Here is a 14,528-nt window from a genome sequence, read left to right as displayed (position 1 = left end):
AATTCCTTGGTTGTAAAGTAGAGAACATAGCTAATGGGTAAGATTATTGTGAGGATCAAAATTGAGGTATAAAAGTTCCTCATACATAATATGTACCTGAAATGATCATCATCTGCTCTGTCTTATTCTGTCTTTCTTATAAATCCATTGCCCTTCAGTCTGTTTTACTGAACTGTCTGTGACAAAGTTAGCCAAAGCTTGCGTCCTTGTCAGTTGTTTGTAGTCATTTTGAATAATCTCTACTTACATTCATGATAAAATAGTTAAGGGGTTCCCGGGGTGGTGCAGTGGGTTAAGGATCTGGCGTTGTCTCTCTGGTGGCTCGGTTTGCTGCTGAGGCGGGGATTGAATCCCCAGCCCAGCACAGTGTGTTAGAGTCTGGTGTTGCCCCGGTTGTGGCGTAGGTTGCACAGCTTGGATGTAATCCCTGTCCCAGGACTTCCATCTGCCACAGGTGTGGCCGAAAAAGAAAAAAAAAGCATAAAATAGTTGGTCATCTGATTTATTGAATGCGGTATCGTCTAAATGTTTACTACCAGATGCAACTTTTAGGAAATGCTATTTTCTTGGTTAGTGTCTTTGTCTGTTCAAGCTGCTATGACGAAACACTGCAGGTTGAGTAGCTTGTAAACTACGGAATGTACTTTTCATATTTCTGAAGACTGGAAGTCTGAGATCAGGGTGCCGGCACAGTCAGGTGGGGACCCTCTTCCTCATTTGGCAGAAGAGGTAAGAGTGCTCTCTCAGGCCTCTTTTATAAGGACATTAGTCTCGCTCATGAAAGTTCCATGCTCATGACTTAATCATCTCCCAAAGGCTGACCAGCCTTCTAATACCTTTGCATTGGGCATGAAGACTCAACATAGGAATCTGGAGGACAGACACATTCAGATCATGGCAGTTAGTAAAATCATAGTTGCCGAATTTACATTGCATTTAAGTGTTTTCTGCCTAAGCAGAAGTCTAACCATCCTGGAAAGGAAAGGTATAGTATTTTAAAAAATTAATTTCATGTGAGAGCCACACATACAGATTTCTCTAGCCAGCGAACTTTACTCTCTTCTTTGGAAATGACACTGTCTTTCTAATTATTGTTCATTAACTAATTAATAATGGCTTGCTGGACATGTGAAATGCACCTAGTTTACAAGGGACTATATAAATAGGATGTATACCAAAGACTGAGTTTGTGAAGCCCTTGACTATTCTGAAAACTGATTACATTCCAGAACTTTAACTTATCTTGCGTTGCTTTTTCAATTATTTTTATTGTAAATTTTGAAACTTTCATCATTTCTGTTTTACTTCTTCAGTAGTGATTGTTTATTGTCTTACCTGATTAAGAAAAATGAATGTTCTTCTTTAGCGTTTATCTATGGTTCAATTTGGTCAATTTCATTTAACTATCATTAGTGGAGATACTCACAGTGGGGTTGTGTCCTGTGGCCTGATATTAAACAGGCTTAACCTCTGCATTCTTAAAGTGAATATTGTAGCAGCAGTCACTCCCAAATTCTTCAACTTAAGTGAAAAGTAATGGTAGCCTTATCCTTTGAGCTTGTACACTAGTATGAGGTTCAGAGATTTGGTTCAGTCAACTTGATTTATCCTCTCTTAATCTTGCTTCCTTCCCTGAAAGTAACCTTTATATATATTTTTTTTTCTTTATTAAAGTATAGTTGATTTACTTCAGTTTCTGCTGTACAGCAAAGTGACCCAGTCATGCATATATATACATTTTTTTTTCATACTCTCTTCCATCATGGTCTAACCTAAGAGACTGGACATAGTTCCCTGTGCTGTGCAGTAGGACCTCATTGCTTATCCATTCTAAGTGTAATAGCCTGCATCTACCAACCCCAAACTCCCCATCCATCCCAATCCCTCTCCCCTTCCCCTTGGCAACCACAAGTCTGCTCTCCATGTCCGTGATCTGTTTCCGTATTATAGATAGGATCATTTGGGCCGTATTTTAGATTCTACGTATATGTTTTATCATATGATATTTGTCTTTCTGACTTAATGTCACTTAAGTGACCTTTATTTTTCAACCTTTTTTATTTTTATTTTTTTATTCTCATTGGTAGCATTTCATTTAAAAATTTCCCTTCTGAACTAGGGAGGAAGCTGATAAAGAGGAAAAGTGTAAAAATTATACTCCTCTTTATTTTCCTCTTCTGTTGTATCATTTTAGCATTTCAGTTACTATTTTATTGACTTTGGGAAAAAAATACTAACAATGTCTTTGTGGTATATGCCTAACAATGCTAATGTTTTCATTTTGCAAACATCAAGCTCAAGCATGCAGATATTTTCTTAGCGCGTTTAACTCCATAACAAACTAAAGGACTAGTGCCTGTAGCCTTTGTTTCTGCTTTCATTTGGTTTTTTTCCGCATTAATTAGTTAATTGAATGATTATTTATTTAGCTTTCTCCTTGTCAAGTTCTGTAATCAGCCCCTAAGATTTAACTATAAACAATGCCCTGTGCTTAAGCCCCTGGGAAGTTTACCTTTCATAGGAAAAGCCAGGTAGTATAAAGAAAATAATACATAATTATAGATGATTATTTTGGAGGCAAAGGAAATTAAGGAGTTGCTACACGAGAGGGAGTTATTTAGCTTGGCTAATATAGAAAGTAGCATTTGAGCTGATTCAGGTTAAGAGGAACCATCTGAAAAAAAATTCTAGAGGGAACAGCAAATGTAAAAGTCATGAGACAGGAAACAGCATAGAATGTGGTGGAAATATAATGAATTAGGAGGCTTAAGGTGTAGAAGAGGGAGGCAGAGGCAAAGATCATGCTGAATTTTATAGCACATGGAGTAAGGGTTTGGATGTTATAGGTGCATTGGAAAGCTACTGGAGTCAGTAAGCAGGGGAGTGACACTAATTTATGATATTAATCTCTCTTATATAGAGAAAAATAGGGTTTAGGGATATAAGAGAAAAATTAGAAAGACCAATAAGGAAGGGACTGTTGTGGTCCAGGTGAGAGTTGGTGGGGACCCTGGGATATTGTGTTTCAGCAATGACAGCGAGAGATGATGGCTTTGAGATATACTTTGGAAGTAGAAAAGATGTTTGATGGATTAGAGATATGATTTGGGGGAGTAGAAACAATCTAAGACGGCACTTTGTGAAAAGATGAGTGGTAGTACCATTCACTGGGAAAGCCTGTGGGAGTGTTGGGGAGAAAAACATTAAGAACTGGATTTTGACATGTTCATTTGAGATGTCTATTAGGTATTTAAATGTATAGGTTAAATAGATAATTGGATGTGTGAATCTGGAACTCAAACATTCTAGACCTCAGCGAGGAATCTGGGTATTCTAAGCATTTACACTGGAGATCAAATCTGTGGAATTGAGTGAACTCACTAGGAAAGAATAAAGATGGAGAAGAGGGTGTTTGATTGAGTCCATAGAATCTAGAGTTAATGAATGGAGTTAAGGTCTTGGTAATGAAGAGGACAGAAAAGACTCAGAAAAATCTTCCAATGAAATAGAAAGAGAATTCAGGTGCTTAGCAGTGTAGGGAAGAGAATATCTTTAAGAGGAAATGGAGCGAGGAAATATTTCTAAGAAGGAACGATCCATTCTGTTTAATTAAGTTGAGAAATCCCAAAAGGTGACACAACACCATTTGTGGAATTCCACATCTTGGAAATTTGATGATTTTGAAAAGAACAGTTTCAAGGGAGTGATGGAGTAGCAGCTAGAGAATGAGATGAAGGTGAGAAAGTAGAAGCAATTTATGGGAAGATCATTAGAGACTTTGTTTGTGAAGAGGGGTAGAGCGGTTGGGTAGTACCTGGAAGGTGATGAAGGGTAGAGAGAGGTGGACGACTGTCCTTTAAAATGGAACATGGTAAATAAAGCATGTGCATATGCTTGTGGAAATGATCCAGAAGAGTAATGATTCAAGACTGAGGGGACAAAGGCAGAGAAAAGAAGTCCTTTTATTGATGAGAAGGTGAGATCTGTAGAACCAAGTTTGATAAGAGCTGGGATGCTTTTTTCACTGTGATAGAAAGGACAACGAGAAGATGAGTATGGAGCATGTGGGCTGGAGCCTTGGTGGTGGGAAGATGAAAGATGCCCTGTGCGAAGACTTCTGCTTGCTTTATGATCCATGAGGCATGCTCTCATTGAGGATGCGGGTGGGACCGAGAGATGTTTGAAGAGAGAGGGTCAGTTGTAAATCAGAAGATAGATGGGTGGGACAGAGAGATTTAGTGCTTTACTGCTGGGCAGTGATGAGTATCTCTTTGCGATTTACGATAATAAATGTAAAGGGAAGAGAGCTCTGTTGTCGTGTTCTTTAGCCATGTATATCTACTTGGAGACGAGTAGAAAGAATGCAGATGAAAGACAGAGAGGGAGCAGGGGAGAGGAAGGTGTTTGTAAGGGAGTGGAGCTTGGAGTGCTTCTAGTCCATAATGATGTCTAACATGGCCATTTAGCCAGGGCAAGGGGTGGTGGTGGTATGGTCCCTCACTACAGCCTGTGGCTTGGCAAGCAGATATTGAAGTGATTTTTCAGACTCCAATAACCTGTTGAGGTGGTGAGCAACTTATATGCAGTTACCATGGACCTCCTCAGGGTCAGTATATGAATATAATGGAAAAAAATCTTTAGCTTTGAAGGAGTAGGATTTTGCTTGGAAGACGAGAGAACAATGGCTTGAAAGTAGCAATGGGAAGGAGGAGGACTCTTATTCCATCTCCTCTTCCGAGGTATATAGGGTCTGAGAGAAGAAAAAACTTTATTAAAAGTTGGCAAATTGAAGGCCCTGGGGAAACCAGTTTGATTCAAGACAATGTGAAGGAAGTCATCTGAAGGGGAGGCTAATTGTAGAATAGGTTTCCAGGCTTAGTGGAAGAGGGTTTTGGTGGTAGATTGGGGAAGGTGCAGAGAGGTGTTGGGGTCATGCTCCAGTTGGTTGGCTAATGAAGACTGAATATTTGTTAGTGACTAGGGGATTAGGATGTGGTGAGATAAAGCCTCACATGGGAATAGCTCTGTGTCTTGCATATTTATGCAGCAGGGTTGGAGGTACCTCTCTTAAGCTTCCCAAGTGGTGTGGCTTTGGCAGCTTAGAACAGTCTCCTTGAGTCCTGTGGAGTGAATTTTTAAGTGCTTGATGATGACCCAATCTCTATGTAATAAAGACTGGTCACAAAATACCATAAAAGGTTAGGGGTATCTGCAGTGACTAAGTCTTCATTAAATCCACTGCATTTCCTCAAAGTGTGCTTTACTGTATTTCTTGTGAAATGGTATTTTATAAACCAAAGGATAAATTACCTCCTGAAGGTACTCATTGGAAAGCTTAAGAATTGCTTCATTGTAAGTTTTCTACATGTCACTCAAACTACTTATGCTACTGTTTTCCACTCTAGAAGAGATAAATATATTTAAATCTCAAGTAACTGTAAAGGTCACCTTTAAAATGTATCAAAATTTAGCAACACATATCTGTGTGTTTACAAAGTCACTCTTTTCCATTGAAGTCTAAAACAAAAAGATATCTTTTTGCCTTCAGACACGCTTTTGACCAATTATAAGCATATGCACATTTGATTAAACAATGTTATATCTTGCAGCTTAAAAATCAGGTATTATTTAACATTTAAAACCACATTTTTAAAAGTCAGTTATGTGGGTGTCCATGTTTTGTAATGCTGCAAAATGACTATAAGCTATTCTGTAGCAAATCATAGTTGCTTTTAACAGAAATCTCTTTAAAAGCTGAGTTTACATTTTAAAAATCCCGGTTTCCTTTAATATAAACTATTAGAAATTTGTCACCGACACATTCCTTAAGTCTTTTATGAGAAGTTATTTATACATTCAGTCTGCACCATTTCTTGGACTAAAGAACTCTATAGTCTGTTACTTCTATTTGAAGTAGAACTTTTTATTTCTGCTAAAATTATCCTTCTAAACTTCAAATATTTTATCTTTTAGGTTTTCAGCCCATCTTTATTCTTTATGATTTGTGGGTTTAAAAAGATTTAAAAAAAAGATTAAAAAAAAAAAATCTTCTCTGCCTTTGTCTGGTAGCCATGATTCCCTCAACTTAAAACCATTTCTCTTTCTGTGGTAGTGCTCCTTCTGCTGTAGTCTCTCATTTACATTTCTCAGAACTTCCTCCAGCTCTGTTCTGATCTTTCTTGAGGTGGAGCAACCAGGATGGCCAGACAGAAAGTTTGCATTGCGAACCATAGACTAATGTAAGTGCAGTGCTGGATGTGATCTTAAGAGTGAATCTCCCACGTTAACACTTCCTAACCTCTTTGCTGTCTATGCTCCACTCATCTATCTATTCCCCGCAGTCACATTTCATTTACATGCAGTGCTTCTCAATGAAGAGGAATGCCAAGCTAGGGAGGGGTTGAGAATGGGGGAACTCTCCAGTAGGTTTAATAAGCTCTGTGATGGATTATGTAGTTTTAAAAGGACCCCTAGAGATTCTGACATGGGCACCTCACTCAGATAGTCCAGGCTCCTTACTTTAAGGATAGGAAAAAAAAAATGTAGATTTGAAGTGGTTTACCCCAAGGCATATAGCTAGTAAATGGCAGAGGTAGTAAAATTAGGTGATTTTCTTCTGAAAGCAGTGTACAAATAGCATGGAAGGTAATTTATTAGCATGTGTCATAAAGTGTGTGTGTTCATACTTCTGAGCCTTTAATTTTAGTGTTTGTTTTTTGCCATGTGGTATTATGATAAATGATGTGAAACTCTTTGAAAATAAATAAAAAATTCTTGTGTCTGAAAGTGTCCAGTATACCATACTCTAAAAACCAAAAAATAGTAAAATGAGTGGTATGGAGAACTGATAGGTTTGAGCCATATTCTATTGAAAATTTCATATGAAATCATCAATTTCAAAAATGACTATATATTAATATATATATATAATGTGATTATATTTTAAAACGTATGTTTATTATAATAATATGAAGACAGTTTAGACTACTGTAAATAGGGTTTAGTTTTCAATATGTTCATTATTTTTAGTGGAAGATTATGATCATGAGAAAAAAATATGACACCAGATATTTATGAATTAAAAGAATTCCCCAGGACATTTATTATTAAATTGCACATTTGCATGCTATAAATAAAATACATTTCCCAATATTTCACCAAATTCATATGTAAGGTTAGAGAAAACATTATTGATTGGGTGCTTACTGTGTTTTGATACTTTTCTGTGGGTACACTTCATCTTCTTAAAACATTGCTGGAAGGGAAGTGTTATTCCTGCTTTTGTATTAGTTTATTCAATTAATACTTGTTGAATTGCTCTTGTGTGTAGGCTCTGAAGTTACCAGGTTCACTGATGATTCCGAAGCCAAACATGTAAGAAAACAGTCACTTTCAGTCATAATTGGAGATATAAGACAGAAGAATATTCCCGAAGATGGGGAGACTATCTTGGATCATCTGAGTGGACCCAGTTCCACCACATGTGTCCTTAAAATTGGAGGAAGGAAAGAGAAGGGTGTTCAGAGAGATGTGACCTGAGGATTCAACCAGTTATGTTGGCTTTGAAGATAGAAGAAGGGGCCATGAGCCAAGAAATGTGGGTGGAGAAGTCAGGGATGTAAATTCACCCTTAGAGCCTGCTCAAAGGAACGCAGCCCTGCCTGCTGACAACTTGATTTTAGTCCAGTGACACCCCCCCATCAAAAAATAACCTAAAGAATGGGAGAGAACACATTCATGTTGCATTAAGCCACTACGTTTGTGGCGATGGGTTGTTACAGCAATCATGTTGGGGTGCAGATAGGCACCCTAAGTGAAATTGTGGGATGCCATGTGATGAGGTAACATAGGTTTGAAACACCAAGTGAAGTCAATCAGACAATGAGACACCAACATCAAATGTTGTCACTTTCATGTGGAATCTCAAATAAGGACACAATTACTTCTTTGCAGAACAGATACTAAGTCACAGACTTTGAAAAACTTATGGTTTCCAAATGAGACAGGTTGGGGGGTTGGGGGATGATATGGGGGTTTGGGATAGAAATGCTATACAATTTGGTTGTGATGATTGCTGTACAACTATAACTGTAATAACATTCATTGAGTAATTTAAAAAAGAATAAGGGATACTGATTATATGAAATGAAAGTATTTGACTTCACTAAATTTTATGAGTGCTAAAGATAATCTACTTTACTAAATTTTATAATTAGTAAACTTTGTATGAGTGTTCTTCAAATTAGAATCATTTATTCATGGTCAGTTAATGTCATGTGTGTACTCCTTTAATTCTAGTACCTTTGGGGTACAGCGTTTATTTGGCTATTCTTAATATTTTTTCAGTTGCTGTTTTAGTAATTAAAACTATGGGCAGGGCTAAGTGGAAGACAAAAAGACCATCACCGCCAACCACCCAAATTCTAGTAGGTAATTTCTAAATATTAAAAATTAAAGACATGCACACATATGATTACAAAAATATTTGAAGTTCTAAAAGATTTATAACAGAATGCAGTGACTCTCTAGTCACCACAATCTCTCTCTAGGGGCAACTTTCTTCTCTCCTTTGCTAGGTCATACGTTAATTCTATTTTTAATGTTTTGAGCAACTGCCATATTGTTTTCCACAGTAACTGTACCATCTTATCACTGAATTTTTTAGGTAAGCAGATATTCAGTGTTGACATTATTGTGCCTGTCTAAACACCATTAACAGGAAACAGTGAAGTTTATTATAATTTTGCTGCTTCTCTATTTCACCTAAAATTAATAATTGCCTTGTTTCTATATGCCTAGTTTCCTTTGCACCTGTTGCCCATCCTTCTTAAATTTCCCAATGGCCTGAAAGTACAATTTCCTACAAAGTCAGTCACATTAAATAGTCTATGACTTCTAATGTTTTCTTGTAGGCATCTCTCCTAGAGACAGTTTTTTAGGCTGCACAACCATTAACCTGGGGATTTTCTGTACTTTCCTCCTAGGATCTCATGGAGATTTTTTTTGTTAGTTTATTTGTTTGCTTTTGTCTTCTTTTTTATTATTTTCTTGTTTTGTCAGAGTCTATTCTTTATTAATTTTGTGAAGTTAAAACAAGAATCATAGCAGTTAGAATGATAAAGACAGCACTCATTTGAGCCAATTGGGAGTCATTGGACTTTTTTTCTGAGACCTTTCACCATTAGCTTTAAAAAAAAAAAAAAAAAGAAAAGAAAAAAAGGAGGTTCCTCTGGGGCTCAGTGGTAACAAACACAACTAGTATCCATGAGATTGCTGGTTCTAACCCTGGCCCTGCTCAGTGGGTTAAGGATCCAGCATTTCTGTGAGCTGTAGTGTAGGTCACAGATGCCACTTGGATCCTGCATTGCTGTGGCTGTGGTGTAGGCCAGCAGCTCTAGCTTCATTTCAACCCCTAGCCTTCCATATGCTATGTGTGTGGCCCTAAAAAGCAAAAAAATTTTAAAAAAAGACAAAATAAACCAAACAAATAAAACCCCTCAAAATTTAAGTTTTGTTGATGTATAGTTGATTCACAAGGTTGTCATAATTTCTGCTGTACAATGAAGTGATTTAGTCATACCTATACACATACCCATTCTCTTTTAGATTCTTTTTCCACAAAAATTATCACAGAATATTGGATAGAGTTCTCTATGCTATACAGCTGGTCCCCATTAGCCAATCATATACCTCATTGTGCATATGCCAATCCCATACCTCCAGGCCATTCCCCCACCCCAACCTGTCCCCTTTGGTAACCATAAGTTTTTCAAAGTCTCTGAGTCTATTTCTGTTCTGCAAATAAGTTCATTTGTATCCTTTTTTTTTTTTTAAGATTCCACATATAAGCGATATTATATGATGTTTGTCTTTCACTGTCTAACTTCACTTAGTATGATAATTTCTAGGTCCATTCATGTTGCTGCAAATGGGATTATTTCATTCTTTTTTATGGCTGAGTAATATTCCTTTGGAGTCATTACCCTCTTTTCTGAGATTTTTCACCATTAGTGGGTTTTTTCCCCCCTTCCCTTTGTTGGCCATACCCACAGCATGTGAAAGTTCTTGGGCCAAGGCTTGGATCCAAGCCTCATCTGTGACCTATGCCACAGCTGCAGCAATGCAGGATCCTTAACCCACTGTGCCTAGTGGGAACTCCATGAGCTCTTTCAGCATTAGCAAGGGAGCCTGCTTGCTTCTCTGTGTATTGAATTTCTTGTTTTTATGCTTCTCATATCATCTTCTTTCTAGATTTATAAACTGAGTTTTGTAGAAAACAAAATCTCTCAGTTGCTTCTTGAAAAATGGTGTTTGGGAGGTAATTTTAAAGGCATAATATAAAAAGATCTTCATTATTCTATAAACACTATTATAATACAAAAACGAAGATTCTGAGAAATATGGAGATACAAAAGTGTCTCTGCCCATAGTGTATTTACAAAACAAGGGGACAGATAAGAAATCTCTATGACACAGAGATTTAAGTAAAATTTAAGAGTGAAATAAGATCACAATCTAAGGGCTTTTCCAGGATATGTGTGATTAATTTCTGGACAAAGGAGTTTTGGCCTGTTATGAACTCAAGGCCAGGAAACCTAATTGGGCTGAGATGTTCTGGAGGAGGCCATTTTAACCCTTAAAGGACCAATACGTGGAGATCGTCAGAAGGACATTATTTGAGTATGAAATTTTTATGTGGACATAACATTAAGAATATTCTAGAGAAAAAGGAACATATCATTTTGATCTGAATTGTTGGAAAGAACTAGAGGGTAGAGATGGAAAAGTACATTAGTGATAGGTGATGGAGGACTTTGTGTTCTAGGAGAAGCAATTTGAATATTTTCTGTAGATAGCCACACACTGTTGGAGCTTTTTCAGTAAGTAGATGCTGAGATATGATTGATGCCATTCCAGGATGTCATATAAATGGGATCATAGTATCTTTTGTGTCTGGCTTCTTTCACTTAGCAAAATGCAAGTGAGAGTCCATCCATGTTGTTGCATCTATCGGTAGTTTTTAAATTTTTATTGCACAGTGGTATTCCATTGTAGGCATGTACCACAGTTTTTCTATTTACTAGTTGATGACATTCGACTGTTATCAATTTTGGACCATTATGAATAAAGCTGCTATAAGCATTTGCATGTGGGTTTTGTGTGGACATATATTTTCATTTTTCTTGGGGAAATACTTAGGAATAGAGTAAAATAGAACTGCTGGCTTGTATCTCAAGTGCATGGTTAAACTTTATCGAAGCTGCCGAACTGTTTTTCAGCAAGACTGTACCATTTCATACACCTACTTGCAAAGTATGAGAGTTCCAGTTACCTTACTTTGTTACCAGCACTTGGTATGGTCATTTTCTTAAACCATCCTAATAGGAGCTGATATTCCATTGTGGTTTGAATTTACATTTTTCTGATGATTAATGATGCTGAGCATCTTTTCATATGTTTGCCATCCATGTATCTTCTATGATGGTATGTCTATTGAAACCTTTTACCCATTTTTATAAAAGAAAGTTTTTATTGATGTGTAAAAATATATTTGCTCATTATAAATTCAAAGAATGCAGAGAAGTGCAAATAGGATAGTAAACTACATTAAATCCCAGCACCTGGAACCATTTTAATATTAAGTTAATGTACCAGACATTTCTCCCTCTATCTATAGATACAGATAGAAGGACAGAAAGATGGATGATGATGAGTGGATGGATCAGTGGATGGACAGATAGAAAAAAATATATAAATGAGGTCATATTACCTGTGCCAGTGTTTAAATTGTGATGTAGTGAATATACCATGAAATTCATTTTTAAAGTATACAGCTAAGTGGTTTTCAGTACATTTTCCCTGTTGTGCAACCATCACCACACTCTTAATTTCGGAATATTTTATTACCCCCCAAAGAAACCCATTATCCATTAGCTCAAAGTCCAAATTTTCCTCTACCTTCCAGCCCAAAGTCAACAATTAATCTACTTTCTTTTTTTTTTTTTCTTTTTTCTTTTTTTTTCTTTTTAGGGCCACACCCGGGGCATGTAGAGGTTCCCAGGCTAGGGGTCAAATTGGAGCTGTAGCTGCCAGCCCCTATGGCACAGCCACAGCAGTGCAGGACCCGAGCCATGTCTGCGATCTACACCACAGCTCACAGTAACCTACTGAGTGAGCACCCTCATGGATGCTAGTCAGATTTGTTTACCACTGAGCCATGACAGGAACTCCTACTTTCTCCTTCTATGGATGTGCTTTTTAAAAAGTATTTCATATAAATGGAATCACACAATATGTGGCCTTTTGTGTGTGGTTTCTTTCACTTGACATAAAATTTTCAAGGTCCATCCATGTTAAGCATATATCGGTACTTCATCAATGAGTATACCACACTTTGTTTAGCAATCCCTCGCTCAATTGATGAATACTTGGGTTGATTCTACTATTTGTCTCGTCTAAGTAATGCTGCTATAAACTCTGTGTACAAAATTTTGGGTAGACATGTATTTTCGGTTCTGTTTGGTTTAAATGTCAAGGAGTGAAATAGTTGGTACTCACTTTTTTCCCCATTCCTTTTTTTTCAGTGTTTCTTTCTTTTCTTTTCCTTTTTTATTTCTTTTTTTATTTTACTTTATTTTATTTTATTTTTTGCTTTTTAGAGCTGCACATGCGGCATATGGAAGTTCCCAGGCTAGGGGTCCAGTTGTAGCTGCAGGTGCCAGCCTACACCACAGCCACAGCAATGCTAGATCCAAGCCATGTCTGCAACCTTCACCACAGCTCACAGCAATGCCAGATCCTTAACCTACTGATCGAGGCCAGGGATCAAACCCGCATCCTCAGGGCCACTAGTTGGGTTCACTACCCACGGAGCCACAACGGGAACTCCCCAGTCTTTCTTTAAAAAAAAAAAAAAAATTAAGGTTTTATTGAAGTATAATTGATTTACAGTGTTGTGTTAATTTCTGCTTTACAACAAAGTGATTCAGTTATACATGTACACATATCCATTCTTTTTCAGATTCTTTCCCCAAAATATTGAGTGGAGTTCCCTGTGCTATGCAGTAGGTCCCCGTTGACCATCCATTCCGTATATCATAGTGTGCATATATCTTTTTTTAAATTATTTTTTCTTTTTATGGAGCTTTAAGATGTTGGAAGTTTTAAAGGTTGGATTTACAGGCATGTGTATCTCTTAAATCATTCAACGCCAGCCTAGTTCCATGTTTTAATTTTGATGTAGATTTAATGAATGCTTTATAAAAACTTGATTGTTCAGTGTCTTCCAAATATAGCATTATAATATCAGCTTAAAGAACCACTTTATATTGATCTGAAGAGTTTAAAGTATAGACCGTTAAGTCCTTTATATTATGTTATTATATCTGAAACAATTCCTCAGTTTTTACTTCTTCCTAGAATTCATGTAGTCACGTGTATAAATATTTATTGATACTGCCTTTTACGTTTCAGGAATGATACTAAGGTATTGAAATAAAATGTATGAGGAGTAACTTTTTTTTTTTTTGCCTTTTTGTCTTTTGTTGTTGTTGTTGTTGTTGCTATTTCTTGGGCCGCTCCCGCGGCATATGGAGGTTCCCAGGCTAGGGGTTGAATCGGAGCTGTAGCCACCGGCCTACGCCAGAGCCACAGCAACGCAGGATCCGAGCCGCGTCTGCAACCTACACCACAGCTCATGGCAACGCCGGATCGTTAACCCACTGAGCAAGGGCAGGGACCGAACCCGCAACCTCATGGTTCCTAGTCGGATTCGTTAACCACTGCGCCACGACGGGAACTCCATATGAGGAGTAACTTAACCTACAGTTATGAGTCGTAAGATGTCATAATTATTTTATGATATGGGATGTAATTTTGTTAATACTTTATCCCTCTCCCTCTCCTTCTCAAAATTCACATTACCCCTCTATTCGGGATTATTCAAGATGCACATATAAATAAATCTCCGAGTTCCATCAGGGACTTAAATAAATAAAGGTTCCTTGGAGGCTGTCTGCTAATTTTCCCTTAGGGTGGACATGACATGGACTGTCACACTCTAAGTAATGGAGACATGTCTGTCGTGTTGTTATTTGCAGCATTGCTGACAGACAGAGTGCCTTGGAGGCTGATCTGAGGACAGTGCAGGCCTCTCGCAGGGATCTGGAGAACTTCCTAAAGTGGCTACAAGAAGCAGAGACCACGGTTAATGTGCTTGCGGATGCTTCTCAGCGGGAAGATGCTCTTCAGGACAGTATCCTGGCCAGGGAACTCACGCAGCAGATGCAGGCAAGTGCATGGGAAATTGCATCTTGCATTCGAATTTTTGCTGTGCTCTTTTGACCTATCTATGTGCAGAATTTATTACCATCCAAGGGTGAGGTTGTCACCCTATCCTGTTAGGGAATCCATGCTCTCCTATGAAGAATTGCTTTCTGGAAATAAGATCTATAAAGTACTTTTACTTAATAATTGAGGAAAACCACCTCATTTTATGGAGGTATAATTGTTTATTTAGACTTAGGGGC

At 37.6% G+C, this 14,528-nt stretch overlaps 1 protein-coding gene across 13 annotated transcripts in view; it reads left to right on the top strand.

The window, feature by feature from the left end:
- Positions 1–14,528, top strand: part of UTRN (utrophin) — a 533,664-nt gene that overhangs the window by 276,185 nt on the left and 242,951 nt on the right. For all 13 annotated transcript variants that reach the window (XM_021072273.1, XM_021072283.1, XM_021072259.1 and 10 more), the window contains one exon: positions 14,100–14,289. In XM_021072273.1, the coding sequence (XP_020927932.1) occupies positions 14,100–14,289 (190 nt within the window). The remainder of the gene's footprint in view (positions 1–14,099; positions 14,290–14,528) is intronic.

The sequence above is a fragment of the Sus scrofa genome, chromosome 1 (assembly GCF_000003025.6).
Source record: "Sus scrofa isolate TJ Tabasco breed Duroc chromosome 1, Sscrofa11.1, whole genome shotgun sequence".
Lineage (NCBI taxonomy): Eukaryota > Metazoa > Chordata > Mammalia > Artiodactyla > Suidae > Sus > Sus scrofa.
The sequence above is the reverse complement of the archived record's forward strand: the minus strand, read 5'-3'. Positions and strand labels throughout refer to the sequence as shown.